The sequence below is a fragment of the Rhodnius prolixus genome, unplaced genomic scaffold, assembly GCF_049639745.1.
Source record: "Rhodnius prolixus isolate KJV_2025 unplaced genomic scaffold, Rpr scaffold_13, whole genome shotgun sequence".
In the NCBI taxonomy this organism is placed as follows: Eukaryota; Metazoa; Arthropoda; class Insecta; order Hemiptera; family Reduviidae; genus Rhodnius; species Rhodnius prolixus.
Window position 1 is genome coordinate 12,613,602 of NW_027411583.1, and position 24,107 is coordinate 12,637,708.

At 32.9% G+C, this 24,107-nt stretch overlaps 3 protein-coding genes across 6 annotated transcripts; all 3 read right to left on the bottom strand.

Moving 5' to 3' along the window:
• Positions 1 to 1,449: 1,449 nt before the first annotated feature.
• On the bottom strand, positions 1,450 to 3,816 carry LOC141448193 (protein disulfide-isomerase A4). Its single transcript, XM_074116358.1, has 6 exons — positions 3,561 to 3,816; positions 3,283 to 3,468; positions 2,370 to 2,508; positions 2,098 to 2,259; positions 1,822 to 1,947; positions 1,450 to 1,715 (listed from the first exon to the last, which is right to left on the bottom strand). The coding sequence occupies exons 1-6, from the start codon at positions 3,697 to 3,699 to the stop codon at positions 1,514 to 1,516; spliced, it is 954 nt and encodes a 317-aa protein (XP_073972459.1). The 5' UTR covers positions 3,700 to 3,816; the 3' UTR covers positions 1,450 to 1,513.
• Positions 3,817 to 5,221: 1,405 nt separating this feature from the next.
• On the bottom strand, positions 5,222 to 9,959 carry sinu (claudin family member sinuous). The gene is made up of 4 exons (XM_074116367.1): positions 9,776 to 9,959; positions 8,463 to 8,739; positions 8,222 to 8,377; positions 5,222 to 7,421 (listed from the first exon to the last, which is right to left on the bottom strand). Exons 2-4 carry the CDS (start codon positions 8,737 to 8,739, stop codon positions 7,183 to 7,185), a joined length of 672 nt encoding a protein of 223 aa, XP_073972468.1. The 5' UTR covers positions 9,776 to 9,959; the 3' UTR covers positions 5,222 to 7,182.
• A 1,898-nt stretch (positions 9,960 to 11,857) lies between these two features.
• LOC141448190 (2-oxoglutarate dehydrogenase complex component E1-like) lies at positions 11,858 to 24,041 on the bottom strand. 4 transcript variants are annotated; one of them, XM_074116351.1, is made up of 12 exons: positions 23,830 to 24,039; positions 22,851 to 22,953; positions 22,434 to 22,757; positions 21,444 to 21,697; positions 20,932 to 21,060; positions 19,429 to 19,589; positions 18,739 to 18,886; positions 17,129 to 17,272; positions 15,349 to 15,540; positions 14,714 to 15,056; positions 12,802 to 13,075; positions 11,858 to 12,367 (listed from the first exon to the last, which is right to left on the bottom strand). In XM_074116351.1, exons 1-12 carry the CDS (start codon positions 23,848 to 23,850, stop codon positions 11,950 to 11,952), a joined length of 2,511 nt encoding a protein of 836 aa, XP_073972452.1. In that variant the 5' UTR covers positions 23,851 to 24,039; the 3' UTR covers positions 11,858 to 11,949. The 4 variants fall into 4 exon arrangements, with proteins under 4 accessions (XP_073972452.1, XP_073972451.1, XP_073972455.1 ...); XM_074116350.1 differs by lacking the exon at positions 23,830 to 24,039 and adding an exon at positions 23,722 to 23,826; XM_074116354.1 differs by lacking the exon at positions 22,434 to 22,757 and having other exon boundaries at positions 23,830 to 24,041.
• Positions 24,042 to 24,107: the final 66 nt, after the last annotated feature.

Consider the following 24,107-nt stretch of genomic DNA (forward strand, 5'->3'; position numbering starts at 1 on the left):
AGCTTCGTACTTTAAATTAAACAGCTGACACCGCCGCACACGAAACACCACTCTCATAAAGTAGAGCTTGTTATCATCAGACCAAATATGTCTGTCGACCTTAACAATACGATAATTTACTATAAAGAGAATGGTGGTGCTGCGAGTGAGACGCCAACTCCAGCCAACCTCGGCACTTAGGCTGCTGCATCAACATGCCTAACCAGACTTCCCGCAAACTCTTCATAGTTGTCACCTACTGCTGCACGGCGAATTGACAGATCGTACTTGTCAGCCAGGGCGAGCCACTCTTTGTACAAAGTAAACTTTTTGTTTTTCTCCGTACACTTTAGTGCAACACTCCGTGGCAAACGATGTTCTGGCAAATTTAATTTTTTTTATAGTTTCCAAATATTAGCATGTAATAGGGTGTAAATGTTGGGAGTCCGAATAGTTTCTCTACTTGCTCCACCTGATTGAAACCCCACACTTGGGGCACCATAACAAATAACTGCCCGCGATACAGCCTCAAAAACAGTATACTTAGCCGATAGTGGCACTTCATTCTTCACAATATAACTTAACCAGGCGCGTCCAATCGTTACCTACGGTTCGGAAGCATGGGTATTAACCAAAGCGGACGAACAAAGGTTGTGCAGACGGGAAAGAAAAGTATTAAGAAGGATTTTCGGACCTGTAAGGACGCAGGATGGCTATAGAATCAGGACGAATCGAGAAGTCGTTGAACTGTTCGGCGTGCCTGATATAGTAGCCACTATAAAGTCTAATAGACTACGATGGCTGGGACATTTGCACCGAATGGAGGAGACGAGAGGTCCCAGGAAAGCTCTATATGGACACCCTGGTGGAAAAAGGCCGAGGGGTAGGCCTCGACTAGGATGGTTGAATGATATACAGGAAGATTTGGAAGCCCTTGGTCAGCAGAAATGGAGAACGTTGGCAAGAGACAGAGATAGGTGGAGAGCTGTAGTGGCTGAGGCTCGGGTCCTTCATGGACCGTTCTAGCCCTTGAGTAAGTAAGTAAGTAAGTAAAACTCGACCAGGTAGTATTATCCCAATTTTGGCGGTAGACAACTTCTCATCAAAATGTTTCTTTAAGGCCAACTGTGGCGTAACCCCAACACCCAAGTATCTATCCCAAGTTAACCACTTCAATGGGGCACCCTCCCAGGTCGTTTTCCCGCCGTGCCAACTTTCCCCCCCATTCCTAAACACCATGATTTTGGACTTATTCAGATTAATTTTTTAAATTCCAAATCGCTATACCTATCTATCATTTTTTTGAGGCACATCGGGATTAGAACTGTGGAGCACAATGTCATCTGCATATAATAGACAACTGACATTGATCTCATCAATACTTATTCCTCCACCAATGTATTCGGGCAAATCAATGACATACAGAGAGAATAGGACAGGTGAAAGCAGGCAATCCCTTCAATTAATATATTATTGATTTTGAATTTTTTTAATAAAACTAAATATTTTTATTTTATATATACGTAAGACATAATTATTCTTTTTTCTTAGACTTGTCTTGTTTAGTAGAGCTCTTCTCTTTCGGCTCTTTATTACTCTTTTTGCTATTCACATCCGCCGCTCGTAATTTCTTCACTAAAGACAACGTAATCACGATACAGATTATAATAGAAAATAGTTTTATTATCCAGGAGTTTTCTCGCAGGTAGTCCGCGATCATCTGGGTTAGATCATCGCTGAAATAAATAAAAAGAAGAAGAAAACAATTAATCAGTAGTAAGATGAAAAATTGGCGAGATATGCCAGTTTGATCAACAGTTTTCCAAAACATTTTCAACTTACAAAGGTGTTTTCGGAAGTGGAACTTTTTCAGATCTAGCATTTCTAAACCATTCTGTAGCGAAAGAGACAAAAGAAGCGATATCGTATTTTGGAATGTTGTAATGGTACATTTTACCCAAGCGGAAGCTGCAAAAAATAAAAATAAACTAGACTATGGTTTTAGTAATGACGTTCCACACAAAATGTGGCAAATTAATCACGTCCCACTATGTTTAATTAAAATTTTATGAAAAGTAAACAGAAGTCGTGTGATTGTTGAAATTCGTATATACTTACAATAGGAATGTCGGAGTATCAATAACATGAAATCTTCTTGAAGTAACTCGACCGGTAGATTTCCTGTTTATAATGGCAACATTTAGACGTGTTCTCAGTTTGGCAGCGACTGTTTCCCACCTTGCCATCAGACGTTGACAGTCGAAACAATCATTTGAATAACTGTGGAGAGAAAAAGTTGGAATTAAAAAGGTGGTGACACTTATATAATCAAAATAAAAGTCATATTAAATAAATTAATGAAAACATGAAGTGTTTTTAGTGATATTTACAACATAATGAACCAATCGCCGGTTGTAGCTCCAGACGCCGCTTGTGTTAAGCTTTCAAAATTATCATCAGTCAATTCTTTGACCACTGGTTCTTTGTTTTCAGTAAAAAAATGTAAAATAACTTCTTCATTTGGCTCACCTGCAACCATGGACACTTTTAAAAACAAAACTACTGACATAATATGGAACTTCTGCAAAGTTCTTGGTGAGTTGCATGTGTGATTCAGTTGTTGGTGTTGCACCCGGCTAGAACACCAAAAAATCATTAAGTGATTCTTGTCAGGAGAAGTGGAATAGCCACAACTCGTGAGGTTATTTATGCTTAACAACCATCATATACACAGACCTTCAGTAGTTTGATATTATAAGCAATGACTTGGGAGTCAGGGAACCCTCTGACTCGACACCTCTCGCATTCGCATTCTATACTTTGCAGAGGCTAACCAAACACTGAACACTGTCTAGAACACAAACTGGAGGCTGTGTAATAGATCGCGCAGTGGATTTGACTGTACAGTCCTCTAAGAGATCACGAGTATAAGTAGACTATAACTGTAGAGTACAGTAAAGAATGACCTGAGAAATGTTTTTAATGGTTATTAGAAAAACTATGTGTTTACTGTGGTTTGTTTTGATGCAGAATTGATTGCTGGCTGAAAAGTTCCACCAACTTATACATCTTTAAAAAATGCTTAATTGTACTTAGTTTGCTTGTGACTGTGACTATGTAAGGCTGCAGCAATATGAATATATTAATATCCTGCCCTCTAAGTACGTATTTATAAGTTTCTAATTGCACAGAGTCGGCCAAATTTTATCAAAAATTAATAAGCATAAACTCCAGTCTTAATCAAATACATTTACTCCAACACAAAAGAAGCCAGCATTAAAACAGATATAATGAAAAGCATACCATCATAAAGGAGAGGAACTCCATGTCTGAAGAAAACTAAAGTTGGTTCTTTAGCTGGATTATACAATTTAACCATTTGACTACTAATAGTTTTTACAACCCATGCGTTCAATGTTTCGACTAGATCTTCTCTAACTGAAGTAAGAGCTGTTTCCAATTTATCACATTCTGCACAGTCCTTTTTACCTAATTTGTGACCAAGATAAAAAACATGAAAAATTTAGATACTTTATAGGAACAATAACAATAAATAAATAAATAAATAGCATTATTCTTACTGAATAAAACGATAACATATTTTTCATTTCTAATCAATCCCACCATTTCGGCATCGTCCACAATCTCCAATTCACCTTGTTCACCATAACAAATGACTAATAAACTAATAAAGTAGGCAAAACCATAGAAAATCATCATTTAGGTACACAAAAATTACTTTTGATACTAGGAACTGATTCTGGCGTTGATATTTGATTTGTTGTACAAAATTAAAAATATAACCTTCTCCCCGTCATCGGTTGTGCTGCCTGGTTTTTTTTAAAAAAATGAGTGATATTATTAACGATAATCGATTTATCTAAGCATTTAATACGCCCAACGGGCTGTCAGCTTATTTGAATTAGACGACTTCTTCGCAACCCTAGATAACAGTAACTTTCGTTTCATCAAAGAATTGTTTCTTATGTTGGATATTGGATTTATATAAAAATAATGGGCTGTTTAATTAAATACTTATTCATTGTTAATAGGTAAAACATCGTTACTGTACTCTTGCCAAGTTTAAATTTTTTAATAGGTATTCAATTCTTTTTTACGTTACTTCGTAAAATTTTAAATGAAATTTATTAATTATTTTATAGTCATCAGCTAAAATTTTGCCCAAGATGTGCCTGTCCACATTGTGAGCTTTGCAAATTTTGAAGAAAATCGATTAACCAAAAGTACAAATTCAATTTCATTTTTCAGAATTGTTTTAATTTGTAAAAATCTTCTTTTCATTAAGCTGAATTGTATCCCCTAAAGAATGAAGTGAACCCCTTACTTCGGCAGTTTGCCATCCAGTGTAACCAGCCTTTTAACCGAGTGTCCCAGTACTTAACAATGATACATGTAAAAAAAAAAAAAAAAAAATAGCATGTCAACATTCTCTGAACAATGGCCGATAAAAAAGTCACTATAGTCCTTGTAGGTCACAATGGACCTAGCTCATTGCCATTCTATGTAGTCTGTACTGCAACCACTAAATAAGCAATACAAATATCTATACGTTGTTTACAAAAAAAGTAACAAGAAGAAGAAGAAGAAGAAGAACATTTTTTGAAAAAGCGGTTTTTGCTCATTTTCGGCAACTTTTTTCTCGAAACCTATTAGATCTGGGTTGTTGCAAAATAATTACAGTTATAAAGGAGGATTTGCCCTTTATTTTAAAGAAAATTTGGGAATTTTATCTTTTACAGCAAAAGAGAAAAAAATTGTCAAAGTTGGGTGTTTTTCAACATTACACTTTTTCTTGCACTTTTTGACGATCAACCCTTATACAACTGTCCTACCGGGCAGTTTTAATGTATGTAAAAACATTTTACAAAAAATAATAAACATAAATTTAAACATAAAAAATAGCTAGTTTCCGAAGTTTTAGGCGTAGCTTGAAAAAAATACTTCCACATTTAAAGGTGACACTGCGAGATGATCCCAATAACTAGTTCACATATACTTACCTTCAATTTAATTTTCGGCAGTACAACCAGGTGAACTATATAACTAGAAAAGTTTAATAAGAATTTCTGTAAATCAATTATAAATGTAATAATTGCAGCAGAGAAAGAGGTATGTACGTATTTTTCAGATAAGTTGTATGATGGGAGTTGCCTCTGTACATCTTACACTACCCTAGTTCCCAGGATATTTTGAGTTAGACGAAACATGATAAAACCAGCAATAATGTAAAAATATTTTATTATATTATAAAATATCAGATCTTATAGAATAATTGTATTTTTAACAATTGAAAGTTAAAACTTCAACTGTTTATACTTTGATTGTATTTACCTAATAATACAAATAATAAAAGTATGCATTATATACATAAAAAGTTATATAAATTGAATATATGTACACACAAAAAATGGACGGTTTATAAGGACGGTTGAATTTTATCACAAGGTGTACTATTATTGTTTCAGCTTTCTAAGATTAATATTGAATGATAACAGAATTATTATTGTGTTAAACTTAATATTTATTCCTAAATCAAATACTGACAGAAGTTGTGCGAAATATAAGGAAATTGATGCAATACAAACACAGACTAAAAAAAGGAATCAATAACTAATTACAATACATCTAAGTATTTAAATTTATTTTGTTAACTTTGGGGTAAAAATTAAATAAATAGGTACTTGTTTTAAAAATTGTACTCTTATTTCAAAGATAACTATATGGTCAAATAATATTTATAATAAATGAAAAATAAACATAAAAATAATAATCAGTACATTTTAGACATTAATGTCCAAGGTCAAAGTAAAAAGAGGTAATATGTACAAAACAAGAAAAATGTTCATGAGCAGGATTTAGAGGAATATACTCTGAATGGATGAGGTCTTATTTAATAAAATGGACAAAATGCTTGGCTTGTCTCTTGGTGAATGACCAAGGTGTGCTGAAGTGACTGTATTCTCGAGTTGACACATCGGAATGTTCCAGAAGTCTAAGGAAAGGCCATCTTCTAATATAGGATAGCGAGTTATGGTAGAGATTTCAGGTAGTTTGGCCAAATTAGGAGCCTATTTATCTTCCTTCATTCGACTAACTAATGGAAGAATGGTTACGGCTATTTCTGCTGTACTTTACTACAGGAGTGCTTCACAAGATCAATTATAACTCTTATTACATAGATGGAGTGAGAAATAGCATTTGCGATGTGATTGTTTTTGCTATTTAAAAGAACTAATTTTAGTCTTAAAATAAGCATTAAAGCAAACAATTTTTGCCAAACCATCAGGGTCTAATAAATATCTCAAAAACAAGAAAAATTCTTCTTTGTTGGTACCAAATCAACAGATCGCAAGAAGGTATTAATCGATCGCTAATCGATTAATCGATCAATAGTACAAACAACTCGACCTCTTTTAGCTTGTTAGAATTTTACTTTAAAATTCATAGGTTGTGCAGTTGAAGCAAGAAAAGTGAGTTTTACACGTGTTTTAGTTTTTCCTTTTTTTCCTCTTTTAATTATTTAATAAGTAATGAGATAAGATCAATCCTTAGAATAATAAAAAATGAATAATAGAATAATAAAATCAAGATAATGTCGATGACTCAGCCTCCAATTTGTTACGAGATACAAAAACATTTTTGCAATTATTGAATATAGAATTGATTTTTTGTTAAAATGAATTTCACGACAAATTCAACTAAAGAGAGATTCATTACATTTTTTTTTTTTAATCAGTCGTCCACAATTGGAATTTGAAATAAACAGCATTAAAAATGATATTTTTTTAAAAAAAAGAAACGAATGCATTTTGAATTATTTAGATGTCATAACAATTTTTGTACTTTAATTCAATAGATAACCTTCCGTTGTAAAAAAAAAGTAGCTTAGAAGTCTCAAAAAGATGGGCAGCCATACTGCGGTAGGTTATAATAAAGATTTTGTGGTTACCTTTATAAATTTGTTTTTTTTTTCACGAGTTTAACTCATCTGTTTAAAAAGCCTTTGAAGGTTAAAGAGTGCTTGGTAACGAAAATACTTTACCTTTAGTTGAGTTGAGCGCTAATTTAAAACAGGCACATCTTCATCATGCTGCGTAGTTTAATTCAAGTTATAACTCAAGCTCCAGGCTATATACTTATCTTTATCCATATCGCCCAAAGTGATTTTTTGTCCAGTAAATGTTACGCCTTGGTTTCCTGTTCCATTTCAAACCTTGTCTGAGATTCTTTTAAGTATTTACGTTTCTTTTTTTGTACAGTAGCCTCCACTAAGAATAATGCTCCGCAAATAAGGGCAGCAATTGTGCCGGCGATGGCTAACGCAAAGGCCCATCCGAAGAAGTTATTATCATGGCCGGGCATCCAACCATCATCGTTGGCCCATATGGCGAACACTGCCACTGCTATAGTGCCGCATACACCTGGAGGGGAAAAACGGCATCTTATTAGTTTAGATAAATTAATTGACTGAAGCACTTTGAATATTCATGTGAGGCGACAGAGTCGTGGTTTAATTTCGAAAAAAAAAAACAAGGTACGCAGATTTTTGGGCACCTAAGAGTAAATTTGGACGGATCGCACTGCGCGTAAAGAGGATCTCTGTGTCCCACCTTGTAGAAATAATGGGACAAACCTCATCTTTATACCCAGATCTAACATTTTCCAACAAGAAGAGTTTGCTACTATAATGATTGCCCGAGTTTTTTTGCAATGCTGGAAATTGAAGCCATGAATCCCTGTTAATACTGAAGATATTGTACCACAACATTCCATTTCAAACACAGCTTGTCTTAAATCATGACCTACTTTGCATAATACAGGTCTTTTGGTTAGTGTCATTTTTACCATCAATTAATAAAAGATGTAATATTAGAAAAACGATGATACCTAAGTTTTGGGTATTGGTTTTTTTGTCTAGCATCGATACTCTTGTTCTTGTGGGTAGCTACAATGACCCAGAGAAGTCTTGGAAAACGCAGTAAATGGTCCCCAACCAATCAAAGAATTTAAAAGTTCTATTCCAATCATGAAGTAGTAAAGAATAAAAAAAAAAACCGTTCTAAAAATAACACTAAAGATGGACACATTTGAGCCGAAACCTTGTTATTTCCTTAGTAATATGTAATTTAAAGAATTTGAGACACTGTCATTACTTCCTTCCTCTAGCCTGATGAATGAAAAAGCAAGTGAATACAGCACTAAGAAATATGTATCTACTTACCAACTGATAGCATTATAATGCCGATGAGAAATGTTAAGTTTATGAAATGTTTCTGTTCCGGTCCAAAACATAAAAAGAACAGCAGGACCAAAATAAAGGAGACTAAGATTCCGATAAATGCTAGTGTGTAGAAAAATTGGGTAACAATGATGAAGGCTACAACAATGAAAACAAAATATAAGGTTATAAATTAATAATACTAATAATCATAAATCTCTAAAAATACTTTCCAACTACTTACGTGGCATTAAATATCCTCTAATTTGGTCATAACCAGTGGTGAATGGATCGTAGATCCAACGACATCCGACGAAAAATCTCCGTTGATATTCATCACTTGGATCAGGTAGTGAACGAAAACAATGCGTCCACAATCCAAGACGGTCGAAATTCGCTCCAGTTATACGATAGTCAGAGATCAGCCAACTGGCCGAACAGAAGGACACGGCAATAAAGATTAAGGCAAGCACAAATACACCAACAGCAACATTGCCGGACAGCGTTCTTTTCTTCGTCATCTAAACAGAAGAGGAAATTACAAATCAACAAATATAAGAAAATAACAAATCTAGGAATGAGGCAATTTACACCACTTAATCTAATGCAATTGTTCTGAATTTTGTCTTCAACTAATGTAAATGTCAAATCGATTTAATGTAGATTTTAAAAAAATAAATAAATAGCATAATGTAACTAGTCGCTCTAGAGCCCTTCCTTACAACCAATTTTCATGACAATAATTTAAAACAAAATAGTCTCAGATGGGTGATTATCTAAGTGAAGTTATGTGAATCAACGATTTAAAAAATCCACGTTTTAGTAGTTTCAAACTACTTGTTTTGATAAAACTATTGTTTGTCCATAAAATTACTTTCAAATACACACAACATATTAAGAAATAATAAATTTACTGAATTTTTTTTCAATTCTTTTTTTTCGTTTTACTAATAATTGGTACAAAGTGTGAGACTGTCTGATTGAACTAGCTACATTTACTGAACTGTGCTTCTGGTTTTTTAATTCAAGTATCTTAGGTTGAATCTTGGATAAACCAATTCGCATAGCTTGTGCAGAACTTAATTTGTGATAAATGTTAAAATATACCGACAAGTCCTTTTATAAAAATGAGGACATTCGTCAAATACTTCATTCCCTACAAGTTGTCAACGGAACTTAATGGATTTCGGCCTTAAATTTTTAAATATAAACTAAACTTATTAATTAAAATCTTTAGGATTTTCTTATAAAATGATTTAAACACAGTACTTCAAGTACTGCACTCAAGGAATATGCGCTTAGTCGACAAAGTCAAAATGCTCTTAGTCAACAAAGTCAAAGTAATTTCCTGTTTAAAAGTAAGGTACCGCTTATGGTTTATCTAATAATTTGGTTTCTGGAAATCTTGAGACTAAGTAGCACGTTCAGTGGAAATGATTTGTAAATACTTTCTTCAAATTGAAAGTGGAATGTAATAATCAAAAATACAATCTTACTAATCAAATGAAATCAATCATTAATTCATGTTTTCCTATTAACGTAATCAATTTTACATACCTTTAACTGTAAATTATCCAAAATCAGAAGTACAACGAAAGACACATTTATAATTAAAGAAAAACTATATAGATAAACGGAAAATAAAAAAAAAAATTAAACAACCCAGTACACACTCAACAGGTCTAGGCACCTCCCATTACAAGAAGCTAAACCTTCTTAATTCACATTCAAACGCAGTGTGGCCAGTGATATGGGAAAAAAGGGATTTTTTTTTGTCTTTCTTCAAGAATCCCCCCGTTACAAAAAGTTTTCACTTAGGTAAATATTTTGCGTCATTCAGACAAATACTAGACTAAGCTTTATTATAGTGTCGTTTGAAAAAATAGTAGTGTACAGTACAAATAATAGTTTCACATGAACGTGTGGGAAATATTGCCTGTTTGTTTTGTTTTTGTTACCTTACAACAGAAAGAATACATTTGTTTTCACATGGCACCAAGGTTGTTTATCAATTTGCGATAATAGGTAGTTGTCCTACTTAGGACTTTTTTTTTAACACTTTCATCGAACGTTGTATGCATGTATAAAACATAATAATTCCCAGATGGTTTCTATTCAATGTTTGTGTTATTTAATGAAATCCTCACGATTAGTTTAAGCCTAGACTGAAAAGTGCCATTTCTTTTATTCTTACTTAATATACAACATTAATTAAAACCGAATATAAAACACTTATTCCAAATTTGAAGAAAAGTGCCACTACACAAAACAGAATTTTACGTCTTTCTGAGAAAGTTCCAATTTTTAAAAAAATAAGTGTACTAGTTGTAAAAAAATATATCCATATCTGTTTTTAGTAAAATATACATATGTTCAGATGCTTGTGCAACCAATGTGTAGCGTGGACAGTGAAAACAAAGTGGTTCTGTAGAAACTGACGCGAACTTCCTTCTATAGAATCATTTCATTATAATAATTATATTGAGGCCAACTATCTTTTTGGTAAAAATTCTAAATTTGAAAAACATTTGAATGTCTGATTTATGTAAAAGAACTTTATTTAATGATATATTCACTTTTATGATGTAACTATTATAATTAGATGAGTCAATTACTTACACAACTATGTATATCGTTTTTCCATATTAAAAGCTCTTTATTGATGTAAATTAATGCGCCCAAACGTTAGCTTGGTTGTAAGTATTATTACTAAATACTACTATTTTTATCTATTTAGTAGATTACTCAGAGGGACTCTTAATCGCATTTTTATGGAGAAAAGTTTAACATATAAACAATTAGCATACTAAGTTCACGGAAAATCGATTTGCTAGAAAATATTTTTTTAAAAAATCGACTTAGCTTATTGACACCTGCGGTTGATCGATTTTGACTAAAACATAGTGGCTTCTTCTTTTACAACTTAAACGATATTAAACAATTCTTAAACTCTCTGCAATTTTTAAGTTTTTTGAGTAATTGAGAATATTACAGACATATGTACCAATTTGCAAATACATTTTTTCGGACCTCAAATGAAGTTTCTGGCGAAAACTAAAAATAGAAAATTTGCGCTATTATAATTTTGTTTTTGCATAGTAAAATAAAGTAAAAACAGATCCTTCACGAAACATGCCAATGTCAATTGGCCAAAACTTAGAATTAAGACATATTTTATTTAAATGAAAACCAACTTTTGAAACATTAAATGGGAAACCCGTGATCTGGGAAATATTGTAACTGTTATTTGGTTAGAAATTCAATTATAAACATTCAAGTAAATTATCTTGAAAATGGTAAAAAAAGCATACATTTTTTTCTTGCACTATCGAAAAGCATTCTAGCAGTCGTCTTATCGATTTTTATGAAATTTAATTAGAAATCTATTTTGTTATTAAAAGTAAATAAATGTCTTCTTCTATTCCATGGTTCTTTGTTCCTAACGTAAAGAAAGGTATAGGCATTGAATCCAGCATCTGATAGAAAGGTAAGTACTTTGGAATTTTCATAGTATTTAGAAATTAAAGTAAATATTATTTACAATAAATTTTCTAAAATTTATTAAGTAACTTATGGGCAAGTTCACAATGCAATTGTACCAAACCCTATGTTCCCATAAATTGTGTAAAATAAAAATAATTTACTCATCAAAAATGCATTCAATTTTTTTTCTTTTTACAGCAAAACAAAAAAAAAAACAATGGACAGACATGAGATGAACTACTTGTTAATCAAGTCTCTTCTAAACAGTTGAATATATAAGTTAGATCCTCATCGGATATCTTCGTAGTAAGACTGACTTTAGACGCTAATTTCCTTCTACCAGCGTATTTAATTTTGATTTTATTGCCAAACAGTGCTGTCAACCTTGATTCAATGAAATTCCACCATCCATGTACGAAATCTTCTTCTTGGGCCCACCAGATGGTCGCGTTTGGAAATCTTTGGATATCTTCAAATAGATCGTTATAAGGCAGCGGATGGATCTGTTCAATACGACTAATTGGAATTTGTTTCTCCAGTTTTCTTTTGGACCGTTCCTCCAGCAAAGTATAGTACATTGTTCCAGAACATAGAATCACATCTTTAATCTCGCCATATTGATTACTATTATTTGTAAACAGATCATCAGATATGTAACATTGAAAACTGGAATCAGAAAGTTGAAAAAATTAGTTGAACAGGATTTGTTGGCTTGTTTTTTGCTACCATTTCCGGGAGCAAGAAGGAAGTCAAAAATTTGAATGAATAAAATAAAAAAGTTATTATTTCAACACGGCACTTTAAATACTCGTATAAACTTTTTAATACTTAAATGGACACACAATAGTAGAAGAGGCTGGTCAGTAAAAAAATTAAAGTTGAAATAATTTAGGCATTTTATTTTTTCAGCTCTTAAGTTAGGTGTTGTGGACGGACTAGCAAACATATGTACATTACTATAAATATCTTATTAAATAAAATCGAAGGCCTATGATAGGAATCAAACCACTATACACCATACGTTTGCGAGATTTGCATCTGACCTGACGTAGAATACATAGTTGGAATTATGATAGAGATGATAATACAATAGTAACTACCTGGAGTCTCTAGTTATTTCTTGAACCATAGACCATTGCTTGTCAGACATTTCAAAATTATTTGGTGTAAATATGATCAATGGACGTTGTATAGAACTGATTGCTTGTCTTTTAAGTAGATGATAGAAATTTGCTGGTGTAGAGATATTTGCCACAATTGCATTCGTATTATACAATTGTTCGATCATATTTGTTGTTACATTCGATTCACAACATGCTTCAATAATTTTTTGCGGCTGCGCACTGCAGTATGTGTCCGTTGTTTTTGCTTTTACTGGAAGGTAATCAAATTTGTATAAATCAGCTGAGAACACACCATTTCTAAAAATAACCTTCTTTTTGGACTCAGGGGAAATCAATATTCATGGTAAAAACTTGAAATGATCACATTTCGAGAAAGTAAAAAGAAGTGATCTTATAAATAAGGCAAAAAAAAAAAAATAAATAAATATAAGTGTACAAACTAAAAATTTCTCAGTTAATTGAAAAATAGATAAATGAAACGTAATTGAGCAATAAAGAAAACTAATTCTATGGTAAAATGAATAGTCATTTCAAGGTCAGGCGAGAGAAAAGAATAATAAACGTAGCCTTGTCACTCTTATGTAAATACCTTTGGTTTACTACAAGAAAAGATGAGAATATGTATTCCATTTCTAAGGTTATTGCCTAGTATAAGGTAATTAAAATATTAAATTATTAAAAATTAAGACAGAGCAGCGTCTTTTTTTTTTTTAATTAGCGTCGTTGATTTAGCAAAACAAAATTGAAATAAAAATGTATTAATAACAAAGTTAGATGAATAATCCACTTTTATGAAATTATGTTTTTAATAAAAATAAATATTAGTGATGAAAGTATTAGTAAATGTTGATGGAAGGAAGGTTATTTTAAGGGTTATATTTGGAAATTATATGTTACTTATAAATTAGATTAAATTATAATCTATTGTAACTGGGTGATTGCCCGAATTGTAAATAAATAAGTAAAATAAAAGTAAAAAAATAAATAGATCATACTCTATTAACTTAAAACTTTCGTTTGTAACAATCTGATGTTAAAAAAGAAAGAAATATTGTACATTTCCTAATAATTCAAGCTGTAATGCACTCGATAAAATTGTTCAATTCTTCATAATAACCTGACTCAAAGGAGGTATCACAAGAACGATAGATGGGTGGAAAACCAACTCCTACTGACGGGTATAGTTCCACAATAAGCAATAAGGTATAATGCCTGAGAACAGGGTATATTTCATGCTCAAATCTAATCAAAAATACTTATTTTATTTATGATTAATAATATATTATCGCCGAAATTTGGAATTTACGATCCATGTCTTAGCAATATTTAGGGCATTAAGTAAGTAGGGGGTAAAATTGTCTCAATTTTTCTCACTATTGCAAGAGAAGTGTTCGTACTTGTATTGCCTGGAGAGTATTGGAACAACCAGATTTTGGAATGAAAAAAAAGAGATCCCAAGTAAGGATTTCAGATTATTTTCCTAAAAACCAAAATAGATGACCCTGAGTGCCCTTTTGTGGGTTCCAAAAGATCTTCAGAAGGAAGCGACAGGTAAAGGTGATACAGGAAGACATGAAAATAAATTTTTATCAGGATAAAATTAATTACTTGTTTCCTTTAAACGCTATTAGGAAATTAATAGCTTTCCCTATATATTCACCTCCAAAAAATGGCTTGAAAGCTTCAATTGCAGCTTTCTAAATTCAAATTGTTCAAATTTTGTTGTTATTATTAGTCAATTGGTTCTTTTTATGACAAAATCGTTGCCTATCCCGTTCTGGAGAAGCTGTAGAGGCAGTTGCCGAGGCAACCAACATTACCAATGTTCAAGGGAGAGTTCATTTAAGCATCCATCAATTCTTATGTAAATCAGCTATGTGGACCTTACCTTTGAAATAAGTTGGAGTAATAAAGGTAACCAGACAGTTGATAATGCGTTCATAGTTGTTCATCTGGAAGAAATCTTTAAATACATTGTGCAATTGTTGTGGAGTAATCATTTCTGGTACTTCCCAGATGTTCAAAGTGTTCGTGTTCATGGATGAGTAACCAATCTCAAATCCTGCCATACCATAAGGCGAACCTTTCGGATATTCACTCACCTCATATTTGCCCATATATGGGAATATATTCTCCACTTGGTTATACATTTCATCGTTTTCTAAATTTTTTAATAAAAATCTAGGATTATGCTTTGATTTGGATCTACTAATGTGTATATCGAATCCTTCCTGGAAAAAAAAATGAAATATTGCAACTTTGATATTTAGATGCAATCGCAAAAAACTGGAAAAGATTGATTTTGCTCAAACTAGAAAGTTCAAATTTCTAATGTTAGCGAGCAGTCTGCATCCAAAATCGTTGTGAACATTTTCACGAAGGTGCAGAAATATTTACACCTTAGGGAAGAATGAATTTAGAAGAGATGTAACAAGGTTTTGTGATCTCCGTAACCGTTGTAAACCTCACGCTGACGTGTTTCTAAAACACTTAATTTTTGTTTTCCCTAAACTCTGTACAAACCTTTAACAGACTAGTGTAAGCTATTGTTTCGCACATTTCCCAATCTAATTGATTACTTTCCATTAATTTCTTTCTCTTTTCCAATAAATTGAAATTTTCTACAGATATGCTGAATGGTGGTTTAGCGCTGATTGCTTTGGCAATCTTTTTTACTGCATTAATTGACATGCCGGTCGCTGGTTCTTTATATATCTGTAAAAAAAAAAAATTAAAAAAATTTAAATTTTGGTAAAATTTAAGCGAGATATATTTGACGTGAATACGTCTTTAAATTTGAATCATATGGTGGCAATCCAAAAAATCTAATGATAACAAAATCGGGGGATACAGTTTGGCATTATAGTTTCGAATCTATCGTCTACATCCAAAATTAAATTAGACCACTGAATAGCTGAAAGGATCAAAGAATTCATTACGATAAGCGAGAACTGTGACGCATCGCACGCGGTGGAGGGGGAAGCGCCGCCATTTTGAGATCATTTTGCTGCGTATCGAGATTTGCAATTAGTAGTAACTTTTGACTCGGAGAAGCTACGATGTTCGTTTAAGTTTTAATCGTCAGCTGTCGTCACAATCTATCGATTGTATGTAAAACATTAGTGTAAAATAGTGACAGTGAATATAATAAGGTGTTAGAATAAAAAAATATTATCAAAAATATATAATGTCGGCCTTTACGCGTCGAAAAGCCAAAACCAAATACAGGAGATCGTATACGGTTGGAAAGGGCTTCTCAAGAACAATCGAATGGTAATAATAAAACACCATATGACCGAGTCAAGCTGGGTCTAGGAACGTAAAAGAATGAATGCGGCCGAGCGGATCAACGATGGTGTCAGTACATCTGCAAGTGGATAATGAAATCGCTTTTACATCGACAACGGACTGTATAGGCATAGATTGTGTTCGATCGTCGATTTGTTTCCTTGATTTCATCCTAAATACATAAATAAAAATATTTTATATAAAAAATATAACCCGTTACGTAAACGTATTCACGTACGACACACGGCCGGGTCCATGACACAGCCAGTTTTTTTTTTTAAAGAAATTTCTGTAGTAGATGTTTTTTTGTTTTAAGTAAAGTAAAGTAATTGCCTATTTTATTTCAGGCGGGGCTTAACGTCCAACTACCAAATTAGGTGTTGTGGACGGAGGCGACTAGCAAACATACTTTACTGTAAATTTCTTTTATTAACCATTAAATAAAATCCAAGGGCTAAGACCGGGGGAATCGAACCCAGTACCGCAATGCATCTTAGATTTGCAGTGGTTTTGTTTTAATTCCCACTAGTTTTTCTACACAAATTACGTGTGTGAAGGATGCTGATTACATTAAAATATCTCTGTTAAATGTTAAATTTCTTAATCACTGACATTAACCAATCATAGAACGTGGTAAGAATAATTTTTCATTTTACAACAAATCAAATGCTTTACAGAAGTTTATAACGGAATAACACCAAGTCTGACAGGGTCAGCACCAAAAAAGTCTTCATTTTCAAAAGTGTCCGAATATCTTTGTTTCGCCAGAGTCCATTACTTGTAAGTTTTTCTCAATTTTTCCTAATTTACACGAATTACTTGTACATTTTTTTTCCAGCTGACATGTAGAAGGTAGATTAAGGAAAGTGGATAGACCAAAAATTTTCGATGGGACTCGGAATTTAAGACTGTGTGACTCGTTGGACTGGAAGATGCACACATTGAACAGAGAAGAGAACCATAACTTTATTCAATATTCTTAAATGTAATCCAAATGAAACCAAAACTTACTTACACCATTAGAAAGTGAATCCACAAGTGAATTAGATGTTATAAAATTTCTAACATCACTGCAAGGCTTCTTCCCTGCTAAGTACATTTTGTTCAATTTTTTGACATAAACAGTTCGTTTATCGTCACACTTACTTTTGGAAATTAACTGGAAAATAAGCTGTAGTTAATTAACAATTAGCAGAAGAAGAAAAACAGTTTTCTTGAAAAAAAAAAAAAATTGTAACTGTATAGTTGACACACCAAAAATGAGTTGTCGTGAATACGTCTTTAAATTTGCTATCATATGGAGGCAATCCAAAAAAACCTAATGATAACAAAATCAGGGGATACAGTTTGGCATTATAGTTTCGTATCTATCGTCTACATCCAAAATTAAATTAGACCACTGGATAGTTAAAGGATCAAAGAATTCATTACGATAAGCGAGGACTGTGACGCATCGCGCGCGGTGGAGGGGGAAGCGCCGCCATTTTGAGATCATTTTGCTGCTTATCGAGATTTGCAATTAGTATATAACTTTTGACTCGGAGAAGCTACGATGTTCGTTTAAGTTTTAATCGTCAGCTGTTGTCACAATCTATCGATTGAATATAAAACATTAGTGTAAAATAGTGACAGTGAATATAATAAGGTGTTTGAATAAAAAAATACTATCAAAAATATATAATGTCGGCCTACACGCGTCGAAAAGCCAAAACTAAATACAGAGATCGTATACGGTTGGAAAGGGCTTCTCAAGAACAATCGAATGGTAATAATAAAACACCATATGACCGAGTCAAGCTGTGCCAACGGGAACGTAAAAGAATGAATGCGGCCGAGCGGATCAACGACGGTGTCCAGTACATCTGCAGCTGGGGCGGTTGAAATTATGCAAGTGGATGATGAAATCGTTTCTACATCGACAACGGACTGTAGATTGTGTTCGATCGTCGATTTGTTTCCTTGATTTCATCCCTAAATACATAAATAAAAATATTTTATATAAAAAATATCACCCGTTACGTAAACGTATTCACGTACACGGCCGGGTCCATGACACAGCTACAGTTTTTTTTTTATACATGTCTTTACTGTTCTTTCAATTATCTCTTTAATTACGGTTATTACCAGTTCCTCAGTTTTGGTGTATACCATAGAAACTAAGTCTTTTTGAAGGTGATTACGCTACACTTTATTGTTGCAATATTTGAAACTTATTTATTGCTGTCTTATTTAGACAGAAAGGTTATAAGCTACGTCATTAACGTATTAATAGCGCATTATGGTCTCATTGGTTAATGAGAGAGTTGAACTGTCACGAGTTTCGTAGGCCTGTGTCTTAATTTCAGAGTAATATGAGGAAGATATGTGAGGATACATTGAATTGTAAGCTAAAATATTTCACGATTTCCATCATATTACGTAGAAATGGTTGGCTGAGGAGGTTTAACACCTGTTATAGGTTATGTGTCTTGGACATGATCGAAAGCACATACTTTACTACTAACGTAATAAATAACTGCACAGGATTTGAACTGAACTTAAACTCCCACTTACAAATCCACCTTCATCAATCACAAAATCAATACCGCTATATTTATAGTTCATATGTTAATTGATATAAATAACCTCATCTTCAATCAGTTCATTCATGAATCTAGTCACCAAAGGTAATCTTCTACCTGTTATAAATGATTGTAATAATCCAGACAGAAATAGTTGTTCATTTGCTGTGGTAGACTTCGTACTAGAGCACATAAGATCGATAAGAACGTCCCTGGAAAAGCAATGAAGTAGGCAATTATGGATTAATTTTAAAATAACTGAACAATATTCTGCCTTTTTTTTTTAATCATCATTATAAAGCGAATCTCCGCAGGTGGTAGCTGTTGTGTCGCAACTACTGCGGCTATTATGCTCCAGATTCCTGAGTATCAGGAACAGTATTTCGATCATACCAATCAGAGCAATAAGTTTGTACATGCAGTCTCCTCACTATTTCTAGCACAAGCACACTTACAGTATCTAAGGTTTCCGTCTCAAGAAAGCCACCTCTAATAGAGGAGCATATCAAAAGGCACCTAACTCGGGAGTTAGTGGACAAATAATTTTTAGTGATTATTTTCGAAAATGGTTCCATTAAAGTGTACATCAACTATCTTTTTTCGTAAAAATTGTAAACATTCGAGAAAATTTTAATTACTTTAACTGCAAGGAAAGTCGTTTAAATATTCCATATTTTTTAAAGACTCTTTAGTACTTGAGGATTTCGAAAATATCGCCATTGGTAAATTCAGAAGTAATGATGATGTAAATTACTTTTTATAAGTAGACCTATAGTCTGCGCCGAACATCATTGCAGTGATCACTGTGGCCACGTCTTCCGCTTGAACATGGACTATGGGCGCCTTTAAGTGTTCTGCCATTTGTTTTAAAAATTTACAAGAAGATTCACACCTTGGCGTTCCGATACCTTCAATCTGAAATAAAATCAAAATAATAAATAGATGTAAATAGAAATTGATGTTTCGGTGCGTCTCAAACCCAAGCTGCTTCCATTAGTTACCTTAATATCCTGGTTTAGTTAAACAAAATCTGCAATTAAATGGACTCAATTTTGAAGAGCGATTATCTTCTTACTTAGAAGACTGCCCCATAACACAGCCGTTCCAAATAAAGCAAAATATTTTGGACTACATTTTGACCGACGCTGTACTTAGTCACATCAACCACAAACTCAATCTAGCATATCCTTTCTCTAATTTTTTTTTTTTTATGATTTAAGGCGCGTCAACATCTAAGGTTATTGGCGCCCGGAACTTTTTTCAGTACACTGCCGGCAGTGTTCTCTCGTTACAGACAACACTGTCTATCATCGGACAGTGGAGCTGTAAGAAGCTCCTAGGAAGAGAAAATCTAAAGGTCAGCAGCTGGACTCGAACCCGAGACCTCCGCGTGGGAGTCCAGTACGCTAACCGCGTAGCTAATCCCTTCCCTCCTCTCTCTAATAAATCGTATATCCATATCATAAAATCATTCGTGGCAAGCTGTTTTCCACTTTTTTCATGAGTCCACCGCTGTTTGATGTACTAGTACGGTTGTTCCGTGCGATGTAGAACTGTAAGATCCAACCAAAAACGAGTAAAATTGTCCAACAGAACAAGATTTTACGAATTATAACAACAGATGCAAAAAGGTTTAAGAGAAATCATCAGCTTCATAAAGTACTGTACCTTTCAATAACAACTGAATATGCTGACAAAACTCCTCGATATAATTGAGAACAAATCTCTTAAAGTTTCGAATAATGCTCTTTTCACCGGAAATTGGCTCAAAACCATCTACTAGAAGTCTAAAAGCTGGAGTGATCCTAGACGAGATGGACATTAGTAGTTTCAATACAGATATCACAACTTAACAGACAGAATGATTGACTGAAGTGAGGTGTTAATTTAATTGATTAGTGTTATTTATCTTGCTAGGACCATCATGGAAATAGGTTTCCACCTAACCGTGTAGAGCAATAACTTGCGGATTTACATTTCTAAAATAAACTACTATTTGTTATAAATCGTTTTTAAGACGCGTCAACATCCCTGGTTCTTGGCGCTCGGGGCTTTTTTTTCAGTGCAATGCCGGCCTCCGGACAGAGTTCTCTCGTTACAGAGACGCTAAGTAACAAGTTCCAAGGAAGAGAAAAAAAAAATCTCAGGGCCGGCAAACTGGTTTCGAACCTTAGGCTCACCGCGTCAGAAGCCACTGAGAGAATCTCTTCCACCATTATTGTAATCAAGTTTTATTATCTATCAAGAGATTACCTGCCTCATTGTTAATAATAATGTGTATTGTGCCACCGGAATAGTATTCTGGTATATTTGACAATTTTACAATATTGCGGTAGATATTTTTATTGTTAATTTCACTATAAGTATGGCAACAAATAGACCAAACCTGCAACAACAATATACAAAAATATTACTTTATATGTTATCCTTTATAGAAGGACTTACTTTCATGTAAGAAATTAGTAGTCTGCGAATACCTCTACATTTTTGTATCCATAAGCTATAACCCTGGGTTTTAATGCAATTAATCAATATTTGCTTCATTAAGAATCATTTAGGAACCTTATTAATAACACTAAAATGCGAGGGAAATTCTGAATTTTTGAATTGTACAGCTGATGTACAACAGCGCAGCTCTGTGACTGGTTGCAGTACTGTTGCAACAGTAAAGACTATTTCTGAAGAAAACTTTTTTTTAAATCCTTTTTCAGCAACACCAGTTAAAGAGACAATCACAGTATCAAGAGCGGAGAACTACCTTCAACTTACCCGACTATTGTCAATATCTTTGTCCAGATTTTGCATAGCTTTTGATTTGCCCATCAACAATGGGAATAAAGTAGCTGAATTCAGTGAACCAATTAGATGAATATTTGGATTTTTTTTATACGCAGACTCGTTCAATAGCAAAGCTTCTTCCTCATTATTTTCATTTCCACTGTTCAAGATGTGTTCAAAGATTTGTTCCGCTGATGTATTCAACAATCTGGCTATTTTCCTGACTTTTTTCACCTGGGAAGAACCTGAAAGAACATATAATAAAGCAGTTATCACACAATATACTTCGTGTACTTTCAATACTAATTATGCTTTCCAGCAAACAAAGTGATGGTCTTAACCGAACATTTTTAGCATCTAATCCAATGCTCATTCATTAATAAAAACTGTTTTTAGTGACGGCACCGTAGAATAAGTCTCAATTCTCCTTATCCTAAAAATATTACTAAAAAACATTTTTGCTGCAAATGAACATAACCTATCTTTATTTGATTACTTAATCAAGTTTAATCTCTCTCTCTCACCAAGTTCTTAATCGATTTTCTCTGGTAAAATGATTTGAATAAAAGTTTTGGATATTATTCTTGGGACATGTACTTGTATACAATTCGTCATATATCGATTCTATCCTCCTTTTAGATAAATCATAATCGTGCAGGTGTTGTGAACTAAAAATGGGTATCTGGAAGGGAAACTGAAATGGATTTCGTACCGCCGCTCAGGCAGCTGCGGATTGCTTGCTTCCATAGCTAATTCATCAGCCAAATCGTGACTGTGAACTTGCTGTTTTAGCTAACTGTCCACCACAAAAGTGTCCACCATTTACTCGGCAATTGAGGCTAGGGTTGCCGAAATTTAGGGCCAAAATGGGTACGATTATAAAGTCAACATCCTGTTTTATTCAAAATTAATACTTATTCTTTTTTGCCTTAAATATAGACAGGAAATTAATATAATGATTATTTTGTTTAAAAAATTTACCAATAATAAATGTTTCCGCCGCATTTTCAATACCACGATCAATTAACGTACACAAAGCTGGTACCACAATTTCACAATCAAATAGATTATTAACTTTTGTAGTAAAATTGGTTAAATAGAAATGTTCAAAACAATATGTCATCAATATTCGATTAAATGCTGTCAATTTCTCCGTGTTGTTGATTTTATTCACATATTTTGTGTTTAGATTTTGAAACAACCAGCTTTTCATATGATCTTGTACATTTTCATAAGTCATAAATTTCTCTTTTATTTTAACACAGCTTTCCTGAAGGTAGGTCCTGTTTTGGCCATTATTAGGACCTAAATTTTTTTTATAAAAATTTAAATTTAAACATGCACTGTTAGTTTAGATTGCTTGAAATATAAAATTAATTCTGATGAAAAATTACTTACTTTTGCTTTTGTTCTTGATAGAAGATCTAAGTCTATCTCTCAACCAAAAGTAAACATTATCCAATATTCCTAAACCTCCTGGATATGTGAAAATCCTTGAACCCTGTCAAAAATTGTGGAACGAATGAACATAAATAATTAGAAAATGTAATAGAAATATCGGCTATCACCAGCAGAGTTTTTAAATTTTACACCGTTGTTGTGGATATAGTTCATAATTAAGAGTCTTGAAAGCCGTTTTATTTTAAGAACTTTACTTTTACTTGTTCATAATTTGTACTATGTAAGAGTATTTGCATTGACTTTTAACTTCGTATGTCTCTACGATCTAAAATGTTTCTATGCATAGTTTTTTTATGTCTATACAAACAGACCTCAACATTCCTTTTACCACCGAAGTCCTAAAAGCTGATACAGGAAACTCCACTTCAACCTGCAATTACACGCGAATCCTCTAGCTCAAAATCTTTCTTCTAGAACTCTTCCTGACAACCCTGAAAGACGTCTTAAAAGACTATTCAAGAGTGACTAATAGATCAATGCTATGGACTGTTACCCTACTAGATAATAGATAACTTCATCATTCGTTTGTATCTATTGTTCACTGTTATCTTTGTTACTTAAGCTCCAATCGAGCTGCTTGTAGCCAAAGAAAGGGAAAAACACAAAACTAACTTCGTATACACAACATGTAATTAGAATTATAATTTTTATTTAAATACTCTTCTAAGAAAATTAGCAAAGACCGAGATAATTCGTATTTTGTGTGAATGAAATTGACATATGTATGTATTTTATTAAATCTTTCTGAATTAATAAAATACAATAGAATTTAAAATGAAATGCAATGTATTAATGCCACTGTACTCACAATTAAAAAAATTACGTAACATCTAATTACAAAGAATGTTTGAAAAAGTATCTTAAAATAATTGATAACATTACATAATTTCATATTACGGATATAACTAATACTTACATAAGGGCAATAACTAAGCATACTGAATCATTGTAGCACTAAGTTTGGAGTAATTTTGACAAAATATAAATATTTACATATGCAAAAAAAGCAGCCGTTAAGCAAGTAAATTATTGAAATTATATTATTTTTATTAACTATAAACAAAAATTAATTAATGTTTTATCAATAAATCCTAAAAAAAAAAAAATAAACAAAAAAAACAAAAAAGCACACAAAACAGCACTTTCATGTAGTGAAAACATAATGTATATTAACATGTAAATTGATGAATCGAT

Bases quoted from the DNA above. Each gene is read 5' to 3' on its own strand.
- LOC141448190 (XM_074116350.1), bottom strand. From the start codon at position 23,805: ATGAAATTATGTAATGTTATCAATTATTTTAAGATACTTTTTCAAACA. The intron at 22,954-23,721 runs GTGAGTACAGTG...AATTTTTGACAG, and splicing joins GTTACGTAATTTTTTTAATT to GGTTCAAGGATTTTCACATA. The intron at 17,273-18,738 runs GTTATTTATATC...CTTATTTTCCAG, and splicing joins ATGAACTGATTGAAGATGAG to TTAATTTCCAAAAGTAAGTG.
- LOC141448193 (XM_074116358.1), bottom strand. From the start codon at position 3,699: ATGATGATTTTCTATGGTTTTGCCTACTTTATTAGTTTATTAGTCATT. The intron at 2,509-3,282 runs GTATGCTTTTCA...CCATGGTTGCAG, and splicing joins AGTTCCTCTCCTTTATGATG to GTGAGCCAAATGAAGAAGTT. The intron at 2,260-2,369 runs GTAAATATCACT...TTCTCTCCACAG, and splicing joins GGCGATTGGTTCATTATGTT to TTATTCAAATGATTGTTTCG.
- sinu (XM_074116367.1), bottom strand. From the start codon at position 8,739: ATGACGAAGAAAAGAACGCTGTCCGGCAATGTTGCTGTTGGTGTATTT. The intron at 8,378-8,462 runs GTAAGTAGTTGG...TCATTGTTGTAG, and splicing joins TAGAGGATATTTAATGCCAC to CCTTCATCATTGTTACCCAA. The intron at 7,422-8,221 runs GTAAGTAGATAC...TTTCCCCTCCAG, and splicing joins CATTATAATGCTATCAGTTG to GTGTATGCGGCACTATAGCA.